This window comes from Oncorhynchus clarkii, chromosome 7, assembly GCF_045791955.1.
Source record: "Oncorhynchus clarkii lewisi isolate Uvic-CL-2024 chromosome 7, UVic_Ocla_1.0, whole genome shotgun sequence".
Lineage (NCBI taxonomy): Eukaryota > Metazoa > Chordata > Actinopteri > Salmoniformes > Salmonidae > Oncorhynchus > Oncorhynchus clarkii.
The window spans coordinates 35558930-35580154 of NC_092153.1; the positions used below are offsets into that span (position 1 = coordinate 35558930).

General features: G+C 41.9%; 1 protein-coding gene across 1 annotated transcript in view; it reads right to left on the bottom strand.

Moving 5' to 3' along the window:
• LOC139413229 (protein phosphatase 1 regulatory inhibitor subunit 16B-like) overlaps nt 1-21225 on the bottom strand; it is a 133488-nt gene that overhangs the window by 74806 nt on the left and 37457 nt on the right. The window contains exon 2 of the mRNA XM_071160367.1: nt 13538-13946. Coding sequence (XP_071016468.1) covers nt 13538-13802 — 265 coding nt within the window. The 5' untranslated portion in view covers nt 13803-13946. The remainder of the gene's footprint in view (nt 1-13537; nt 13947-21225) is intronic.

The following is a 21225-nucleotide window of genomic DNA, read 5'->3' on the forward strand; positions in this document are numbered from 1 at the left end:
CATTACCAAAAAGATGAAGTCAGTGTGGACCTCAGTTCATCTTTCTTTCATATACGTGGGTATATGCGCCTAAAAACCAATGAGGAGATGGGAGAGGCAGGACTTGCAGCGAGTTGAGCGTCACAAGTAGAACCAAGTTATATTTTAGCACCTGGCCACGCAGGCGCGGTGATTGAATAACATGTATGTGTACATTTATTTTGTGATGCGAGGGGTGTGGTCAGTATGTTACTTCAAATGGATTGAAATTTTCCACACCTTGAGTGATAGATGTGTATTGCTGTTGTTGTTTTGTTTTCTTTGTTTTGGTCTTGCTTCAATAACAAATCTCACCAGATTAGGTCTGCTGGATGGTTGGCATTTCTCCCTAAGGATTAGCCCTCTAACTCCATGACTTGTATCGCCACAGTGAGATAGCCAAGATGATAAGTGGGGGGGGGGGGGGGTTCAACTGTGTTGTCATACGAAAATAAATAAATCTCCCCCTCTCCCTCTCTCTCTCCAAAGGTGACCACCTATGCATGGGAGATATTTCGGTCGAGAACAGAGTGTGAACCTCAACAACCCCTCTAACCGGCTGTAAATGTCAACATTGGCTATAATAGCTGTAAAGGACAGTGGTGGCTCAGGTGAGAGACATCAAGGGCCATCCACTTTGAACATGTGCCATTAAAAGGACCATCTGAAACACTATCTGAAGAACATAAAGAAATGCCAGGGAAGGCAGAATGAGTGCCGTGAAGGGGGGGGGGGGGTCAACAGTGCCCGTAATCAACATAAAGCACTAAGGACTATAATTCTACATTTGGGTTAGATTATTTATCAAGAGTTATAATTATGATTTGGAAAGGCAAGGCTTCTAGAGACAGAGCTGTGCCCTAAAAATGTGAGGAGAGACACTAGATTGTAGCTTGGGCTAACCTTGCCCCAATCTAATTCTTAGCAAGGTTGGTGTGAAACTGTTATAACATGTATTCTCTCTCCCTCTTCCCTGTGAAATGTTATTAACATACTGTAAGGTGATTTGCCTCTGGCTGATAACATGATAGCTGCTGAAATCTTTTCTACTCCTCCAGAGTAGGTCTGGATGACCCCGCATTTCCCCCTGTAGATACGGAGAATGAGTAATGATAAAAATTAAAAATAAACCGTCAAACAAGCTGGGGGTAAGGTCATCTAAACCCTTAATCCATTTATATTATGTGGAACACTGAGCTGATGAGCAAGCACCAAAACAAAATTGTTAAACAACTGGTTTTATATTTTGGCTAGGTTGATGTCCCATGGACAGTTAGTGAAAAACATAAGTCAATCCAACCCGATTGTGGTAAGAGATATGGAAACAATGATTAACATTGAGATTTAATCACCTCTGAATCTACAGATCCGTTATGTATGGGTGTGCATTTTTGATACTCACTCCCATTAAGAATCCTTTATTATGATTATAGTATTACCATACTAATTGGATTGTACAACCCAGAATGAAGGGATTGAAATTATGAAATCTGTCTTTTTTTCCAGTGTTGATTTCCCTTATTTTAATAGGAGTATAGAATGTATTGATATTGAAACTAAAATCTAAATGACTACATTAAAAATGTAATGATTATCACATTAGTGATAAGAGGACGGAATGTGAGGGAAATGTTAATGTTTGTGCTTTTCTTATAACTCATTTCTGTGTTCTATTCATGTGCTGTTCTATAAAACAATTTCTGTGTTCATGCAAGTGGCTGACTGTACATATCCTCACTATCAGTAGCAGCAATTTGGCAGTACTCCCAGACCTTGTTTTGAGAACGAAATATGTGTCAGTTAACGTCTCAGCTTAGAGAGAAGAAGCCTTGTGAGGTATTGGTCTGTCACATGTTATGAACCAGTATTGGTCTGTCACACAAATGAAACAAAAGGTAATGATTAATGAATTATGCTAAAACATGCAAATATAGCTGTATAGAAGACAACTGCTGGGTCTGCCCAGTCATTCACTATGGTGCATTAAGTTTGTTGGAACCTCTCCAGCGCACTGACAATAAACAATGATTAATTTAAGATCGACTTTGAGTATCCCTGTGTAAGAATTTCCACGATAGTTTGCTCCATTTATCATTGCCTAGATCCTCACTAGTCCCCCAGTACCTGGCGCTGAAAAACATCCCCACAGCATTGTGCTGCCACCACCATGCTTCACCATAGGGATGGTGCCAGGTTTCCTCCTGACGTGACGCTTGGCATTCAGGCCAAAAAGTTCAATCTTGGTTTCATTGGACCAGAAAATCTTGTTTCTCAGGTCCGAGAGTATTTACAGTGGGGCAAAAAAGTATTTAGTCAGCCACCAATTGTGCAAGTTCGCCCACTTAAAAAGATGAGGCCTGTAATTTTCATCATAGGTACACTTCAACTATGACAGACAAAATGAGAAGAAAAAAAATCCAGAAAGTCACATTGTAGGATTTTTAATGAATTTATTTGCAAATTATGGTGGAAAATAAGTATTTGGTCACCTACAAACAAGCAAGATTTCTGGCTCTCACAGACCTGTAACTTCTTCTTTAAGAGGCTCCTCTGTCCTCCACTCGTTACCTGTATTAATAGCACCTGTTTGAACTTGTTATCAGTATAAAAGACACCTGTCCACAACCTCAAACAGTCACACTCCAAACTCCACTATGGCCAAGACCAAAGAGCAGTCAAAGGACACCAGAAACAAAATTGTAGACCTGCACCAGGCTGGGAAGACTGAATCTGCAATAGGTACACAGCTTGGTTTGAAGAAATCAACTGTGGGAGCAATTATTAGGAAATGGAAGACATACAAGATCACTGATAATCTCCCGCGATCTGGGGCTCCATGCAAGATCTCACCCCGTGGGGTCAAAATGATCACAAGAACGGTGAGGAAAAATCCCAGAACCACACGGGGGGACCTAGTGAATGACCTGCAGAGAGCTGGGACCAAAGTAACAAAGCCTACCATCAGTAACACACTACGCCGCCAGGGACTCAAATCCTGCAGTGCCAGACATGTCCCCCTGCTTAAGCCAGTACATGTCCAGGCCCGTCTGAAGTTTGCTAGAGAGCATTTGGATGATCCAGAAGAAGATTGGGAGAATGTCATATGGTCAGATGAAACCAAAATATAACTTTTTGGTAAAAACTCAACTCAAAATGATCACAAGAACGGTGAGCAAAAATCCCAGAACCACACGGGGGGACCTAGTGAATGACCTGCAGAGAGCTGGGACCAATGTAACAAAGCCTACCATCAGCAAGGGCATTGAAGATGAAACGTGGCTGGGTCTTTCAGCATGACAATGATCCCAAACACACCGCCCGGGCAACGAAGGAGTGGCTTCGTAAGAAGCATTTCAAGGTCCTGGAGTGGCCTAGCCAGTCTCCAGATCTCAACCCCATAGACAATCTTTGGAGGGAGTTGAAAGTCCGTGTTGCCCAGCAACAGCCCCAAAACATCACTGCTCTAGAGGAGATCTGCATGGGCCAAAATACCAGCAACAGTGTGTGAAAACCTTGTGAAGACTTACAGAAAATGTTTGACCACTGTCATTGCCAACAAAGGGTATATAACAAAGTATTGAGATAAACTTTTGTTATTGACCAAATACTTATTTTCTACCATAATTTGCAAATAAAAATTCATTAAAAATCCTACAATGTGATTTTCTGGAAAAAAAATCTAATTTTGTCTGTCATAGTTGAATTGTTCCTATGATAAAAATTACAGGCCTCATCTTTTTAAGTGGGAGAACTTGCACAACTGGTGGCTACCTAAATACTTTTTTGCCCCACTGTAGGTGCCTTTTGGCAAACTCCAAGCAGACATGTGCCTTTTACTGAGTAGTGGTTTGTGTCTGCCCGCTCTACCATAAAGGCCTGATTGGTGGAGTGCTGCAGAAAAGGTTGTCCTTCTGGAAGGTTCTCCCATCTCCACAGAAGAACTCTATAGCTCTGTCATAGTGACCATCGTGTTCTTGGACACCTTCCTGACCAAGGCCCTTCTCCACCAATTGCTCAGTTTGGCCGGATGGCCAGCTCTACGGAGAGTCTTGGTGGTTCCAAACTTCTTCCATGTAAGAATGATGGAGGCTACTGTGTTCTTCGGGACCTTCAATGCTGTATATTTGTTTTGGTACCCTTCCCCAGATCTGTGCCTCAACACTATCCTGTCTCGGAGCTCTACAGACAATTTATTTGACCCTGTATGTGTCGATGACAAAAAAATCCAAGTTTATCTAACACTAAATATATATTTTTTGTAAAAACATGCAGAAACATTAGGCAGCTCATCTGCTCATGACCTCTCTCTACCTCCCCCTCTCAAATTCAAATTGCTTTATTGGCATGAAAAAACATTGTGTCAATTAGAGGTTGACCGATTAATCGGAATGGCTGATTAATTAGGGCCGATTTCAAGTTTTCATAACAATCGGAAATCTGTATTTTTTGGCGCCGATTTCCGATAATTATTATTATTTTTTTTATACCTTTTATTTAACTAGGCAAGTCAGTTAAGAACACATTCTTATTTTCAATGACTGCCTAGGAACTGTGGGTTAGCTGCCTTGTTCAGGGGCAGAACGACAGATTTTCACATTGTCAGCTCAGGGGTTCCAATCTTGGAACCACACAGTTAACTAGTCCAACACTCTAACCATTGCACTCCACGAGTAGCCTGCCTGTTACACAAATGCAGTAGAAGCCAAGGTAAATTTCTAGCTAGCATTAAACTTATCTTATAAAAAACAGTCATAATCACTAGTTATAACTACTAATCCAGTTTAGCAGGCAATATTAACCAGGTGAAATTGTGTCATTTCTCTTGTGTTCATTGCACGCAGAGTCAGGGTATATGCAACAGTTTGGGCTGCCTGGCTCATTGCGAACTAATTTGCCAGAATTTTCCGTAATTATGACATATCTCGAAGGTTGTGCAATGTAACAAGAATATTTAGACTTAGGGATGCCACCCGTTAGATAAAATAACGAACGGTTCCGTATTTCACTGAAATAATAAACTTTTTGTTTTCAAAATGATAGTTTCCGGATTCGATCATATTAATGACCAAAGGCTTGTATTTGTGTGTTATGTTATAATTAAGTCTGATTTGATAGACCAGTCTGACTGAGCAGCAGCAGGCCCGTAATCATTAATTCAAACAGCACTTTCATGCGTTTTGCCAGCAGCTATTCGCAAGTACAGCGCTGTTTATGACTTCAAGCCTATCAGTCTAATGGCTGGTGTAACCAATGTGAAATGGCTAGCTAGTTAGCTGGGTGTGCGCTAATACTGTTTCAAACGTCACTCGCTTTTAGATTTGGAGTAGTTATTCCCCTTGCGCTGGCTTTTGTGGAGCGATGGGCAATGATGCTTCAAGTGTGGCTGTTGTCGATGTGTTCCTGGTTCGAGCCCAGGTAGGGGCGAGGAGGGGGACGGAAGCTATACTGTTACACTAGCAATACGATAGTGCCTATAAGAACATCCAATAGTCAAAGGTACAGTGGGGCAAAAAAGTATTTAGTTAGCCACCAATTGTGCAAGTTCTCCCACTTAAAAAGATGAGGCCTGTAATTTATCGTCATAGGTACACTTCAACTATGACAGACAAAATGCTTGCATTCCATCTATAGGCCTGTTTAGCACCATGTAATTTATTGGGCCATGATGCTTCATGGTTGGGTTCCATGAAGGACTTCAATCCTTGTAAATTCCAACATGCAACGTAAAAAAGATTTCATAACTGTTTTTTTATTACCTTCAAAATTAGATAAACACTCACAATCCAACCAGAACTATGGGATGGAGATTGCACCGCTGTTCCTGGTTGGAGAGGTCGGGCTGCGGTTTAAAGCGACGTCCTTGAGTCTTGGCAAGGATGGGGACTGTATCCCTGTATAGGTGAACATGGTCATAGAGACAGTCCAGATCAAGGATGGGACAGGTGTGCAATTGGTCGCAGGGCACAGTCCCGGGAGAGACTCTCCCTCTCTCATATTATTATTTTCTAAATACTTCAAGCTCTGTAAAATTGGTTGTTGATCATTCCTAGACAACCAATTTTCAGGTCCTGCCATAGATTTAAGTAGATTTAAGTAAACACATACTTTGCCACTCTGGAGCATTCACTGTCATCTTGGTAAGCAACTTCCGTGTAGATTTGGCATTGCATTTTAGGTTATTGTCCTGCGGAATTGTGAATTCATCTCCCACTGTTTGTGGAGAAGCAGACTGAACCTCTAGGATTTTGCCTGTGGTTAGCTCCATTCCGTTTCTTTTTATCCTGAAAAAACTACCCAGGCCTTAACGATTACAAGCAAACCTCCTGGTCTTTGTGGTTGAATCTGTGTTTGAAATTCACTGCTCGACTGGGGATACTTACAGATAATGGTATGTGTGGGGTAAAGAGATGAGGTAGTCATAAAAAATATAAAAAAACTTGTGACTTGTACATTTTTACTCGTGAATTAATTTAGGCATGCCATAACCAAGGGGTTGAATACTCATTGACTTAAGACATTTCAGCTTTACATTTTTTATAATTAATTTATAAAAAAACGTCAAAAAACAATCCCACTTTCATTAATGGGGTATCGTGTGTTTTTAAACAACACATGCTCTAACAACAAAATGTGGTAAAAGTCAAGGGGTGTGAATACTTTCTGAAGGCACAGTATATAATGATCTTGAAAATTACAAATTATTGAAGGGACAGGGTTAGGACACAGTAATAAAGACATTTTAATAAAACCCTGTTTTTGGATGCTTGCTGTTGGTAAATAAGAATGTTCTTTCAATTCTAAATTTGATAGGCATTAGCAAGCCAAAAACTCACTCAATTAGTCACTGGTCCCACTCTACTGGAGGTTTGTGTTCGTAAGCTATGGTGTTAGTTCGTTACAGCTCCAGTGATCACGTTAGTTCTTAGCGGCCTCTCAGTTCTTCTGCCCTGTTAATCTTGTGATGCCACGGACCATATTGTGATGATGCCTGTTGGTACCATGGGTGCCAGGGAAAGAGGGAATAGTAGTGCCAGTGTATGCCAGCTCTCGCCCGTTGGTAGCAGTGCCATTCAGGAGCCCTCTCTCCTCACAAGCTCAGCCCTGTCTGACTGAACTAAAATGACCTCAGGAATGTTAATTTGAATTGGAGAGGAAGAGTTCTCAGGAGACTGGACAGACTGTACTACTCGGAGATACAGTACTGACAGGCCACAGACAGTACAGAGTGGACTGGAGTGCCCTGCTCAGAGCTGCAGTATTGACAGCCTACAGACACAAATGACTCAACCAACAACAAAAACGGTTAGCTACTCTTTCTGATACATAAAACGCAACATTGATTATTGATCATTCTCCTCTACATACAAACCACAAGAAAACACTGCCCCAGAATACAGTAACCTACACTGTGTAAAAGGTCTTCTGACCATTCCAAAATGTTGTCAATTACGTAACCTGGTTTTCCAATGCCACAGGGCAAGAGAATGTCAGTAAGGAAGTCAGGTCAACATACTATCATCATAATTGATGTTACAAATCTGTAGTCATTTTAGATTGAGATAGCAACAGGAAGGCTATGGCATGGCAAGGGAGGGACACGAATAAAATATTGTTTGTTGATGGTTGTAGATTAGGTCTACCGCAAGTCGTGCTTAGACCAACTGTCAAGTCAAACTAGCGCAACTGTCAAGTTTGACCCGGTTTAAATAGTGCAACTGTCAAGTCAGCGTGTGTGTACTGTATGTATGAGAGCAGAGAAGGCAGTTATTAGGTCTCAAAGGGCCTGTTGTCTACTCCTACTTCCTTATTAGTGAGAGGAAGAGGTCCACTAAAAGACATTTAGTTTCTACAGGAGGTAATAATAGGGAGAGAAAAAGGGGAAAGCAGACCAATACTACAGTTCCACTTTTATTCTTATGCTCTTAGGGTCTGAATCAGGGTGGAGTTAAGCGCCAGCTACTCTGAATTTTGCGTAAATAATTCAAAAGAATGTCGATGGGAGACTTCTGATAAAATTCAGAGTCAAGTATGTAGATCAAGTCAAAAAATCAGGGATGCAAACTGGTGAAGGCCCAAAAAAGATTACCTTTTTTTTTGTTGCATTGAATCCCAGCTAACTTTAAAATGCACATTTCTAGTGACTTTTAGGCTGGGTTCCTTCTTGAAATTCAGGTTTCAACTGTGTACTAATTAATAACAAAGAACATGATCTACATGATCAGTCTGTGTGTGTAAAATAAAGTGGTTCATGTAAACCTAACTCGCAGCTACAAATTTTCAGGAAAGCAATCCAACGTTATTTGTTGCCTAGACTTTATTGCAAATGATAATCAAGTACACAGAACAAACAATACATTAATATTGCTGTTAGCCATGACAGCCTTTATAATAGAACGCTTGTGACCACACTAAATATTGCACTTAAAGTAGAAATTGTATAACAAACAGGCATTGTATTTTTGCTCTATTATAGTGGCTAGGATAATAAGACGTCGATCAAGTGCACAAGGCTACATGTGTACAAAAATAACCTTCACTGAGTACTTTTTTTAAAAATAAATCACCCCTAAAAGCACACAAGTGTTACAGTAGGTCAAGTTCAACACACCAAAAGCAATATCTTAGGGCAACACTGCGCATTATTACATTGTACACTTTTGCCTGTGTACATCTGTTCTACAAATGTGCCAGCAGAGCATGAGACACTTTGATGGCATAATTGATTGATCTATTTCAGGCATAGTAAACCTGACATACCCCTTTTTTATCCACTGTATTGAAAACGTGAGAAAGTGTGTGGTGTTCCTTTCACCTCTATAGTGGCATCCAGCTTAAGCCAGGCCCAGCTCCAACTACACTTGATCCCTGAATCCACTTGTTTAACAAGCAACGCCTCATTTCCCCCTAATTCCCTCATTCTGAAAATTAACCACAGAGGGAAAACATTAGTTCATAGATAGCTAATTAACAAACAAACTAACTAGTGAATATTTCACACAGATTGCCAGGTTCCAGAGAGCAACTAATGTTATAGCTTGAGGAACGGGAAGTCGTCGTATACCAGTTAATACTATACAGCTAATTGGTTCCTCGAGCAAACGTTACCTCATCTGACATTGTAAGGTTAGCTAGCTGTCTGACTTTGTCAACCAGCTAATATTCACACGATCAACTCAATTATTTGATCCGCTAAGTTATCTAATGTTGCTCAACATTTCTCTGGCTAGCTAACAGGCAATTCGATCCAGCTAGCAAGAAACTTAACAATGCTAACAATTATTGTTCCACCACACGTGCTCCTTCACCTCAAACTCTCCAAATGCCAGTTGTTTTTCGGTTACAGCTCATGAAGTACGCTTCATAACCGCCGTCTCTAGGCTTCTCACCTACCTATTTGTTGTCATACAGGGGGAAGCGCTGCTGTAACATACTGACCACACCACTTGCGTTGCAAAATAAATGAACTAATACATGTTATTCAATCATTGCACCCACACTGCTCGCACGCGTCTGCGTAGCCAGGCACTAAAATATAACTTGGTTCTATTTGTGATGCTTGACGCGCTGCAAGTCCCGCTTTTCCTCTCTCATGGTTTTTTGGAGCATATACCCACGTGGGTGATTGAAAGATGAACTGAGGTCCACACTCCAGTCCAGTTGGTGGTGGTAATGCACCTTAAAGTTTGTTACCAACCGCCATATAAAGTCCAAAGAAGAAGAAGAAGCCTGAAGGAGAAGAGATTACTAGAAACAAACTCAGTTTACCCTTGTATCTGTGGATTAATTGTCAGAATAGAGGACCTTGCCCATTTCAGGTGAAATAACAACCCAATGTTTATATCCCAGGACAAATTAGCTAGCAACAGCAAGCTAGCTAAATTGCCATAAATGTTTAATGTTTTTTGATGTGTCCCTATGTTAATATAGTTGCTTCAGAGTTTGTGTTGGTATTTCAACCTGCGTGTCCTGATCGTGTCTGGTCTGGGTGGACAAAAATCAACATGCGCGACCCGGTCTAGTCAGCATGTAACTGGCAAACAGCTTTTCCACTCTTCACTGTCTTTCCAGAGCGCACGCTGATGCTGTGACACCCAAGATGGCTGTCTATTCAGTCACATGCTGCATTCTGTTGTTATGTGAACGATTGGCCGAGCCCAGGCTCGAGCCTTGGATATGGCCAGTATTGCTCCAAATGTGCATGACTTGTTCGCTTTCAGCCAGTAGTGACCAAACGCAAACTTTCCTCATCAGATCTACACGAATCACGTAGGTTCCCTATTTTGGATTCAAAATGGCGAATTTCGTCAAAAGGTGACTAGTTTTCATCCCTGCAAAATACCTCCCAAAATGAGCTGTGCCTGTTTTCACATACTTCCCTTTAGCGGTCCTCCTCTGTTGTAATGTAATGATGGTGATACGAGAGACATGGCGAGCAGTGGTGGTGAACCAACCGAGCAAAATCACAGTGTCCAAATGGATCTGGGATCTAGGTCTTTTTAAAACATCACTTAGAGGCTTTTTACACACTGCTAGTTAGATGTAAACAGAGCTGTGCTTAGTGCAGTGGGTGTTGACATTGTCATGTGAGCTTGTGGATGCAGCAGAGGAGACAGGAACCACAGAGATGAGACAAAAAAAGTTAAAATAGCTGGCTGGAGATTTTCCTCCAAAATATCTATCTCAGGATTTTCAGGGCGATGTTAAAAATGTGGATATACTGCATATTTGATAGCCACGTCTTTTTCATCTCCTGTCTAATTCCCATCAACATGTAGCCCTGTCACATGATGAGGCTGTAAAGAGACAAAAAAGCTAAATCAGTCCCTCCCAATATCAACACAGAACAGACATCAGTCCCAGACACTGCAGTTTCAGAGCAATTTCGCAGCCTTCACGTTGTATCACTGGGAGCAAGACAAGGTTTCAGCGCCTCAGCTCTCGTGACGATTGCTTGGAGTGTAAATGGTGAACAGACAGGAAGCACCTCATCCGCAGCTTCAATAGGGACTGAGTTAGTACAACGTGTAACCTTGACAAGCATGGTTCTGGTCTGAACTGTAATGGACATAGGAAGCGTCATGGCAACCCATGGATAAGCAGTAGAAAAGAGGACAGTCCACATATACGTAAAAAGACTTGTGTTTTACTTCATTATATGAGAACACACACACACACCACAAACACAGTACTGTTATGTTCACATTAGTGAGTGTGACTGACTGACTACAGGGTAAACGGGATGATGCTGTGGTTGTATCACACACACAGAGATCATCCCTGCAGTACACTGAAAACCAAACATTAAACCAAAGTTCAAACCATCATCAAAGCAATCTCATTACTGTAGCTAGGCTATGTAGGCTCTGTGGCTACTGGCCAGGCCCTCTAGCTCTCTGCACTCTATAGCTAGGCTAAGCACTAAGTAGTCACCCTCAAGTCTCATTTCTTTTCTGAGAAAGCAGTGTAAGTGATTACTCATTATGGGGGAATTTTTTAGACTTTATTAGCAACTTTACTCTCTCGCTTTCTCTCCTTCTCCCTGCCACAGTCTGTCGATTCCTTTGCATTTTTCTCCCTCCCCCTCTGTCTCTCCCCCTCCGCCTCCGCCCTTTTTACCTACAACCTTCTGCTTGCTCTCGCTCTCCCTCCCTGTCACTGAGTAGCAGTTTAGGAGCAGAGCAGAGGGACAGCCCAGATTAAGAGAACCCGACAATCCTCAATTAGCCAGCTGCCACAGAGACTGATTGACTGGGTCTCACTCTGTCACGTCACACACACTGTACGCGGTTTACACTCTAGTCAACCAACACATGCACACATCTTTAAAAAAACAAACATTTGTTGTAATAAGGCGTCGCTGTACCATCAGTTCCCGAGTAAAGATTTGTTAACGTCATGCTTGCACCATTAATAAAAAGTGAAAACTTTCTAACCCAAACAGTTCAAAAGATCTGACCCATATCACCTGCCAAAGGTTGTTTGTTTCTTTACCACAGGTTGGGGGAGGCACATTTTACATTCATAAACCATGTCGCAGGCCATTCTAAAACTACTTGCGGGCTGCATTTGTTTTACACCTTGTAACATTTCGTGGGGGCAGAAACAAATGAAAATGGATCACTTATTCAGGAGCTCAATGATCACAGCAATGAATGACTGAGAAATGTCTTGCATGTTGTCACCACACACTTGACGCTCCTTAGACTGTGTACAATGTTCAATGCTATGCATCTCAATAGGATATATGTTCCTACATTATGTTAAAGCGGTACTAAAATTTAAAAAGGAACTTTCATTTCAATGACAGGTATTGCAATCAACATTTTCGATGTTTATAGTACACCCCACCGCAGTACACCCCACCGCAGCACTAGCACTGCAATACCATACACAACAGCTCAGCCCACAGGCAATCTGGATATGCTCAGAAGAAGTCCAGCTCAACTATATTTAAAATGACATCGATGTGTAACTGTTGAGAGTTTATTTATTTGTGCACAAGACTAGAAGGGACACAATAAGTGGTGGCCTGGCAAGCAGCCCACTCACCTCACAAGTTGTGGATTATAAACAACAACGAATCATAATGCTTTTAGTTCAGTTCTACAAACCACCAGTTTATTTCTGGAACACTGAAAAGTGTACTGTTTTAATCCGGAATAAAATAAGGCAGTAACATAACAAAATATGAAAAAAGGGTAAGGGGTTCGAATACTTTGCAAAGGCACTGTATACAATCTAACAAAACATTCCAGAACAGAAATATCCCATGTGTTCCAATGCCTCTACATTCTAAATGTATCACAGCTAGAACACTAATGTGAATATATATGTGTGACTGAAATCATTCATGCTAAAGTGCAGCATACATGAGTAAAAAAAAAACAACACAATTTTCCTCCTCCACAGTCCGAATATAGAAAGTGCCTCAGGCCGTTTTAATGCCAACCAAAGGTTGGAGATTCAGAAGGCAGTTATCCTTTAATATAAAGCCACAGAAGATTGGATGAAATATACAACAGGTATGCTTTCATGTCACCATAGTTTATTGACTGAAAGGACAGAACAGCAGCACCAGCTTGGTAGAATCTGTAGTTACACCTAAAAGGCAGACTCTAGTCAAATGTAGTGTACTATACAGGAAAAAGGGTGCCATTTTGGATGAAATCGGTTAGTTACAGAAAGTCATCAACACTTTCTGAACAACTGGGCAGTATTACTCATTAAATAAATAAAATGTAGCAGCATCATACCGGCTGGGTTTCATCTGTAGTTTAATAACGACATCTATTGAAATCTAATGATAGAGCCTGGTATGATTTTGTTGGAGTGGAATAAGCACTTTTTAGAGTTACTGTAGAGAGAAAAATACAATATAATACTAATACTGCTTTTTACTACATCACCCCATCAGGAAACAACAAATGGTTTCTCCTTGACCCTGTCTTTTTCATTACTGTTTGGGGTGCTCTGATGGTTAAATTATCTGTATGCGTGTGTGTGTGTCCTTTCCTCCTACCTTCGTCAGGGTCGTTCCGTGCCGAGGCCTCTAATAGCGCCACATTAGCTGCAAACGATACATGTCGTTTGGCCTCCATGGCTGCGGCATGATTGGTGTTCCTCCTCTTGTCCGCCTTGCGCTTCTTGTTCTGCATCTCCTTCTCATAGACTGCCCATCTCTTCAGCTGCTGCGTGCGGCGCTTCTGGGCGGCCCTTAGTCGCTCCAGGCTAGGCACCTTATCCAGCTGCTGCAGTTCATTCAGAAGCTCGAGGTGGTTGGCCATGGTGGGGACTGGTGGGACCAGGGCTCAAAGGGGGACCAGGGGTTGTAGACTGGTACTAGCGTGGGGGGCTGCACCTTTGGCTGTAGTAGCCAACTCCCATCATCATCATCCTCACCACCAGGACAGTTGTGACTAGAACACCCGCTGGGGAGACAGAGAGAGATAGATGACATTAGTACAAAAGAGAATGCTTTCTTGAACTCCGTAACCCATGAACTTGGAACTAAGAGACTTTTCCAAGAATATGAACCCCGGAGGCTAAAAATACATTGTGGAAGTATATGTATACTAGCCACTTTTCAAATTACAGCTGTTGAATGTCTGGGCTTAAGAAAATACTTAACAGTATACAGTAGTACTCGTAGCTTAGTAAATGCCACAAATACTTCTCAACTCCTTGTTGTTTCAGCAGGCTTAATGCCCGACTTATCTTGTTTCCTTTGATTTGAGCGTCCTTCTCTCAACGGTAGTCTGTTACATCATACTGTAGTGCACACTCACTAGACAGTACCCACTCCCCCCCTACTGTAGTACCCACTCCCTCCCTCCTGGAGTACCCACCTCACTAGAGAGAGTACCCACCTCACTAGAGAGAGTACCCACCTCACTAGAGAGAGTATACACTCACTCTCTACTGTAGTACACACTCATCCCAGTCCCATGACAGGCAGTCAACAACACTAGTTAATGGGTACAAAAATACAGACACTACCTGCATTATTTTTTATTTTTTTATTTCACCTTGATTTAACCAGGTAGGCTAGTTGAAAACAAGTTCTCATTTACAACTGCGACCTGGCCAAGATAAAGCATAGCAGTGTGAACAGACAGCAACACAGAGCTACACATGGAGTAAACAAGTCAATGACACAGTATAATTGTTTTTATTTTTTTAATAAAAAGAGTATATACATTGTGTGCAAAAGGCATGAGGAGGTAGGCGAATAATTACAATTTAGCAGTGGTGTGCAAAAGAGCAGAAAAGTAAATAAATACAGTATGGGGATGAGGTAGGTAAATTGGGTGGGCTATTTACCGATGGACTATGTACAGCTGCAGCGATCGGTTAGCTGCTCAGATAGCAGATGTTTAAAATTGGTGAGGGTGATAAGTCTCCAACTTCAACGATTTTTGCAATTCATTCCAGTCACAGGCAGCAGAGAACTGGAAGGAAAGGCGGCCAAATGAGGTGTTGGCTTTAGGGATGATCAATGAGATACACCTGCTGGAGCGCGTGCTACGGGTGGGTGTTGCCATCGTGACCAGTGAACTGAGATAAGGCGGATCTTTACCTAGCATGGACTTGTAGATGACCTGGAGCCAGTGGGTCTGGCGACGAATATGTAGCGAGGGCCAGCCGACTAGAGCATACAGGTCGCAGTGGTGGGTGGTATAAGGTGCTTTAGTAACAAAGCAGATGGCACTGTGATAAACTGCATCCAGTTTGCTGGTATTGGTTTGCTTCCAATGGTATTGGAAGCCATTTTGTAGATGACATCGCCGAAGTTGAGGATCGGTAGGATAGTCAGTTTTACTAGGGTAAGTTTGGCGGTGTGAGTGAAGGAGGCTTTGTTGCGAAATAGAAAGCCGATTCTAGATTTGATTTTGGATTGGAGATGTTTGATATGAGTCTGGAAGGAGAGTTTACAGTCTAGCCAGACACCTAGGTACTTATAGATGTCCACATATTCTAGGTCGGAACCATCCAGGGTGGTGATGCTAGTCGAGCGTGCGGGTGCAGGCAGTGAACGGTTGAAAATCATGTATTTGGTTTTACTAGCGTTTAAGAGCAGTTGGAGGCCACGGAAGTAGCGTTGTATGGCATTGAAGCTTGTTTGGAGGTTAGATAGCACAGTGTCCAAGGAAGGGCCAGAAGTATACAGAATGGTGTCGTCTGCGTAGAGGTGGATCAGGGAATCGCCCGCAGCAAGAGCAACATCATTGATATATACAGAGAAAGGAGTCGGCCCGAGAATTTAACCCTGTGGCACCCCCATAGAGACTGCCAGAGGACCGGACAACAGGCCCTCCGATTTGACACACTGAACTCTGTCTGCAAAGTAGTTGGAGAAACACTACTAGTGTTCAAACATTCAAAATCAACAATTCCTTCTTACTGTATTTAAAACAGTACCAAAACAAAATATCCAGAAAAAAATGCAAATAAAATCTACGTCAGGTTTTTACGCGACCACGTTTTCCAAAAACTCTTAAATATCTAAAGAAAGAATGGGGTGTCAGCTATGATATGGCCTCTTGAGTTTGAAAATATCTATTTTGGATATTGAATTACAGTATGTATGTAAAGTGAATTTGCACCTGGTAACAAAATGTCATCATGGGTTCCTGATCTGTACTACAGAGAAATGCATAATTATGGATATGAATGTCATTCTCCTCATGTTTCACAAGTCTAGTAATCACAGCGCAGCACAGTTGAGTACAGTACAATACAGCAGAGTAGGGTAGAGTATAGTTCAGTACAATATACCACGTTATTAAAACTTGTGAAACATGCGTCTATGATAACTTTGAGATTTGGTCCAGTTCGGTCCGTCTGTAGACGTTAACGTCAAGTTTCAAATACTTTTCAACATCCATGGACGCCCGGTGCTCAGTGGGTGAGGATGCGGGTTAAAGTAAATAGAAAGTGAAGAGGCTCATGGGTAGGTGTCAGTAAGAGCTGGGCGAGGGGACATTAACTGGAGAGAGGAGGAGGGGTTATCCAGACTCACTGTTTTAACACTCTTGGTTTGACCACCAGACAAGTGAAAAAAACTGTTATATGCCAGTGGAAGTGAGGACAGTAAGCAGGTGGCCCAACTGTGGTTTGTGACTATTATGATTTCCCATTGCAGCCAATTCAGCTGCAGTAATTCCATCTCAGATTTTTTGTTAATTTAGGTAATGGAATTACAAGTTAATTTCATAAACAAAATTGATATCAGTAAAAATCCCTATAATTAATTGATGTCTACCTTTTCTTGTTACGTCTGTGTACTTGCATTATCCTTCCTCCTCACATGGGGGAGAAATTTGAAAATATATTGAAGATATATGTGGGTTTTTAGTAACGTAATTACAAGGCAATGTTTTTAAACATACAGAAGGCAAATCATTTCTCAAACTAAATATAAATGTTGACATTCGTTGGACGGGGTCTTTACGTCGACATTGTGTTTCGATGCATTTCTGATACCTTAAGACTTTCTGTTAGATGTTTTCTAAAATACCTCTTTTCCATCGGTTTCTCTAGAAAGCAAAGCCTTTACTTATGCCTAATTTTTAAGATGGAGAATGGTTGAAAAATATAGATCTATGCCTTCAATTCCCAGAACTCTTAGCTTTCATTTGAGATGCTCCTATGAACTTAACATGTTGGTACTCATGGGTCCTTTTTGATGAAAATGCCCAGAAGCCCTTTGGTTTTGTAGTAACCAGCTCTGTGATAAGTAGACTTACTAATAACCAGCCTCAGACTTCCGGCTGTAGCAAGCCCTCAACAACAAACCAATAAATGATGTGTCTAACTATAGCAACTGGCGCATAACAGAGAATAGATATGCCTCAATACATCAAAAGATGGGGAAATTTGTTTACTTGTTATTTCCTCTGTTCGATGCAATTTTGTCTGAACTTTCCATTTGTGAGCAAAATCATACCCTGACCGTTGTTAATTTCTCTGGTGTGCCGTTGAAACCAGACGACTGTCAGATGTCAGCTTCAGTACATTCATTCGACTCCAGTAACCACATCCTGGCCTGAACCCTACTCATCCACAGTATGTCTCACTCCCTCACTGACTGACTGTTCACCCACAACACACTATCAGTCAGGGGGATAGTTGTGACTGTCAATTCAACTCAGAACCCGATCTTGCATGCACTGGCCATGAATACTCGATTAACAGTCTGTCATGAGAGACTGGCTGCTATAATATAAATGGCACACATGGTCAAAACGTCATCATCGGATAGACTACCTATCCTCAAAAAGGCTATACAATATCTGTATGGGAAATCATACCGAGGCACGGACATCCTCTAACTAGCCATGGTGTGACAGTGGTCGGGTATAAGCAATGACTCAAAAAGGTAAAAGGCACAAGGGACAGGAGCGCAGTGCAAACAAGGAGGATTTTATTAAGAAAAAGACAATTCAATCCTGGCTCTTTCAGACCTCTACAGGGTCAGACTTTAAAACGGTGAAAACAGAAGCATGAAGTCGACAGGACTAGTCAAAAGCTTAAAATCATTTTGGTTGTACTCTGCCTATAACTCACGTGACGTGCACTTTCCAAAACAGTCTCACCTTGAAGTCTTTGTGCAATTTGAGTGCTGACATACCCTCTTTTAAGGAACAGTGCTCAGCTGGAGGTCATTCCCCTAGCAACCATTCCTCATGCTGGCTATACTTGACCCTGCTGTACCACACATGGTTTATGATCAATATGAGCATCAGTTTCCTATTGGGGATTCATCTTGTTAGTGTCATCTCTCATAGAGGCCAAACACAAATCTGTAAATTAAGAGGCCTATATTTTCCACAGTTCAGGTCACAGATCTATTAGGCAGTTTGTTTCACGGAGTTTCCATCTAGAAAACAACCCCCGTTCAAGCCGCTACTGCACAGAACCCTTCTGCGGCTGAAACCCGTGCAACCAACCTAGCTCTCTCACAACACGGACAGGAAGACGGCTGTAACCCAATTCTTCTCTACTGTCATCGTGTGTGCAAGGTCAGTGGCCACAAACTTCAGAAAGAGAGAGTAGTGTATGCACGCATTCTCTAAAAGCAGGCAAGTGTAATTCCTCCAACCATCCTTTCTCAAATCCGACGACTGTGCTTTGCCAGATAGAGGTCGGTGGAGATAAGGGATACCAACCATTTTGGAAGATAATAAAACACAAAACAGTCGGACATGGTTCCATGTCTTGGCTTGTCAATCACTTTTCAATAACCATCAAATGATAAAGCCTGAAATCAAGTGGTGGTGTTGTCTTTGTGCCAACCTTTAAAACACAGTCACAGTTCGTCTTTAAGTGGTGAGGGAGAAACGGAACAGAAGGCATTCATTTTACAGCACAGTGATTTAACCAAGACGCCAAACTGGGAAATAGAAACGCACTGATGCAGTTTAATCTGTGCTAGATTTCTATATTTTAAGGCACAGAAGAAAGTCCCAATGGATATGGCTCAGGAGACTACTGGGGTGTGTGTGGACACGGTTTCCTATACTTGTGAGTACCAGAAGTCCTCACAAGAAGTGAGTTAAGGTTAGGGAAAATGGGATTTTTAATGAAAATCAATTATTGGTCCCCAAAAAGTCCTCACAAGTACAGTAACACACAGCAGTGTGTGTGTGTATGTTCTCAACTGGGCTGTTCAACCGATTTCCCCTCAAGTGGTTAACTGTTCTACCACAGGGGAAAATCATGTTGATGCATAATGCAGTAACTAACACACACGTGAGTTTCCTCTTAAGGATGTTAACAAGGCCTGAAACATGTCTTGTAAAGTTGGCTGGAGGTATTAGCAGGCGAAGCGGGCAGTAAAGTGAATTAGCGTCTCTCATGCTGTGTGACAAATAAGAAAATGTCCACTGTTTGTTCTGCTCAGTCTGAAAGCTAAATAGCGTCAACACAGGGGATGAGGGCCTGCCTCTGATCAAATCACAGGGAGAGTAATCACATTACCTACAGTGATTCACACACACACACACACACACACACACACAGAGAGAAACCTGCTGTACTTTAACTGCTGCTGCCAGTCATACACCCTTCTGTTTCTCCTTGCCCTATATCAAACTAGACAGTGATAGTGTGTGCACATTCTACAAACATCAGAGAAATGGTTCTGGAGAGTTTTACACTTTTAACCCAGAATTCTGATCTCAAACAGAGGACCGTTTGGGCTTACCGTCAGGACGGTCCAATCAATCACAGATTTAAAGCCAGAACAGATCGGATAACCATGTATGTGACAAATAAAATGTGATTCGATAAGCTCAATAAGGCAGCGGATTTCAGCGTTACCAGAATCGGCTCACAAGAAAAGCAGATTATTTAATGAAATCTGTTTCATCTCATGTATGTCACATATTCAAATGAGAGATGCTTGCAAATATTGTCAAAATATTACAAACTGGGCTATCTGGACACACTGCCAGTTTTTTTTTGTCCTGCAGTGTCATTGTGGTCCACTCTTACTGATCACCACTGCTAGGCTAGTTGAAGTCGACTCCTACTGTACTGAGCAGCACAAGTAGTGGTTCAAATAACCTGTCTGTTCTCTTCTCTAATATCGCTGTTGTGCGGTCGACAGACGTCTACGTCGCTCGCAACAGATTTTTGCGCAGCGCCAAATCCAGGACTGTATGGAGAGTTCATTGGGATGCTGTGGGGGCAGTGTTGTGTGGGCAATGAAGCTGCGCTGCTTGGTTCCTTGTTCCGATATACATAGGCTATGCATCAAAGTACCATCTCTGCATTCATAACCAAATTTAATCTCAGCGACTATTTAAACATTAAACCAAACATTGTAGCCTTAGAATCCCCATTAACTACGTGAAAAGGTAAAGTTTTTTTTCCTCAGTGATATGACGACATTCTATTTTCAGCTGGTATGGGAGCAAATGCATGGAAGTAGCATATCAAATTGAGATAATGCTACAGGTTACATAGGCAAGTGTAAGAATATTTGCCAGGGCATATTATACGTAAGTATAAATCTGATTATTGCACACGCAGATGTGGGAACCTAAAAAGGCGAGCTAGCTTGCTAAGTCTTTAGCCAGACTAAAGCTAGCTAGCTACTACAAACAAAGGGAGATGGCGGTGACTCTTCCTTGCTTTCACCACAAGTGAGAAAACAAAAGAAAGTTGCTATCGCCCACCTTGTGAATGGAAGTCTAGGAAACACAGACTGGAGAGGGTATCATGTTACCAAAAGGTGACTGCTGCTCCAAAGCACTAGATCTTTGCCTTCCCACTCACCATGTGCCCTTTTGAGTGATGGTAAACTCAGCAAAAAAAGAAATGTCTTCTCAATGTCAACTGCGTTTATTTTCAGGAAAATTAACATGTGTAAATATATGCATGAACATAAGATTCAACAACTGAGACCTAAATTGAACAAGTTCCACAGACGTGACTAACAGAAATTGAATCATGTGTCCCTGAACAAAAGTAACAGTCAGCATCTCGTGTAGCCACCAACTGCATTAAGTACTGCAGTGCATCTCCTCCTCATGGAATGCAACAGATTTCCCAGTTCTTGCTGTGAGATGTTACCCCACTCTTCCATCAAGGCACATGCAAGTTCCCGGACATTTTTGGGGGGAATGGCCCTAGCCCTCACCCTCAGATCCAACAGGTCTCAGACGTGCTCAATGGGATTGAGATCCGGGCTCTTCGCTGGCC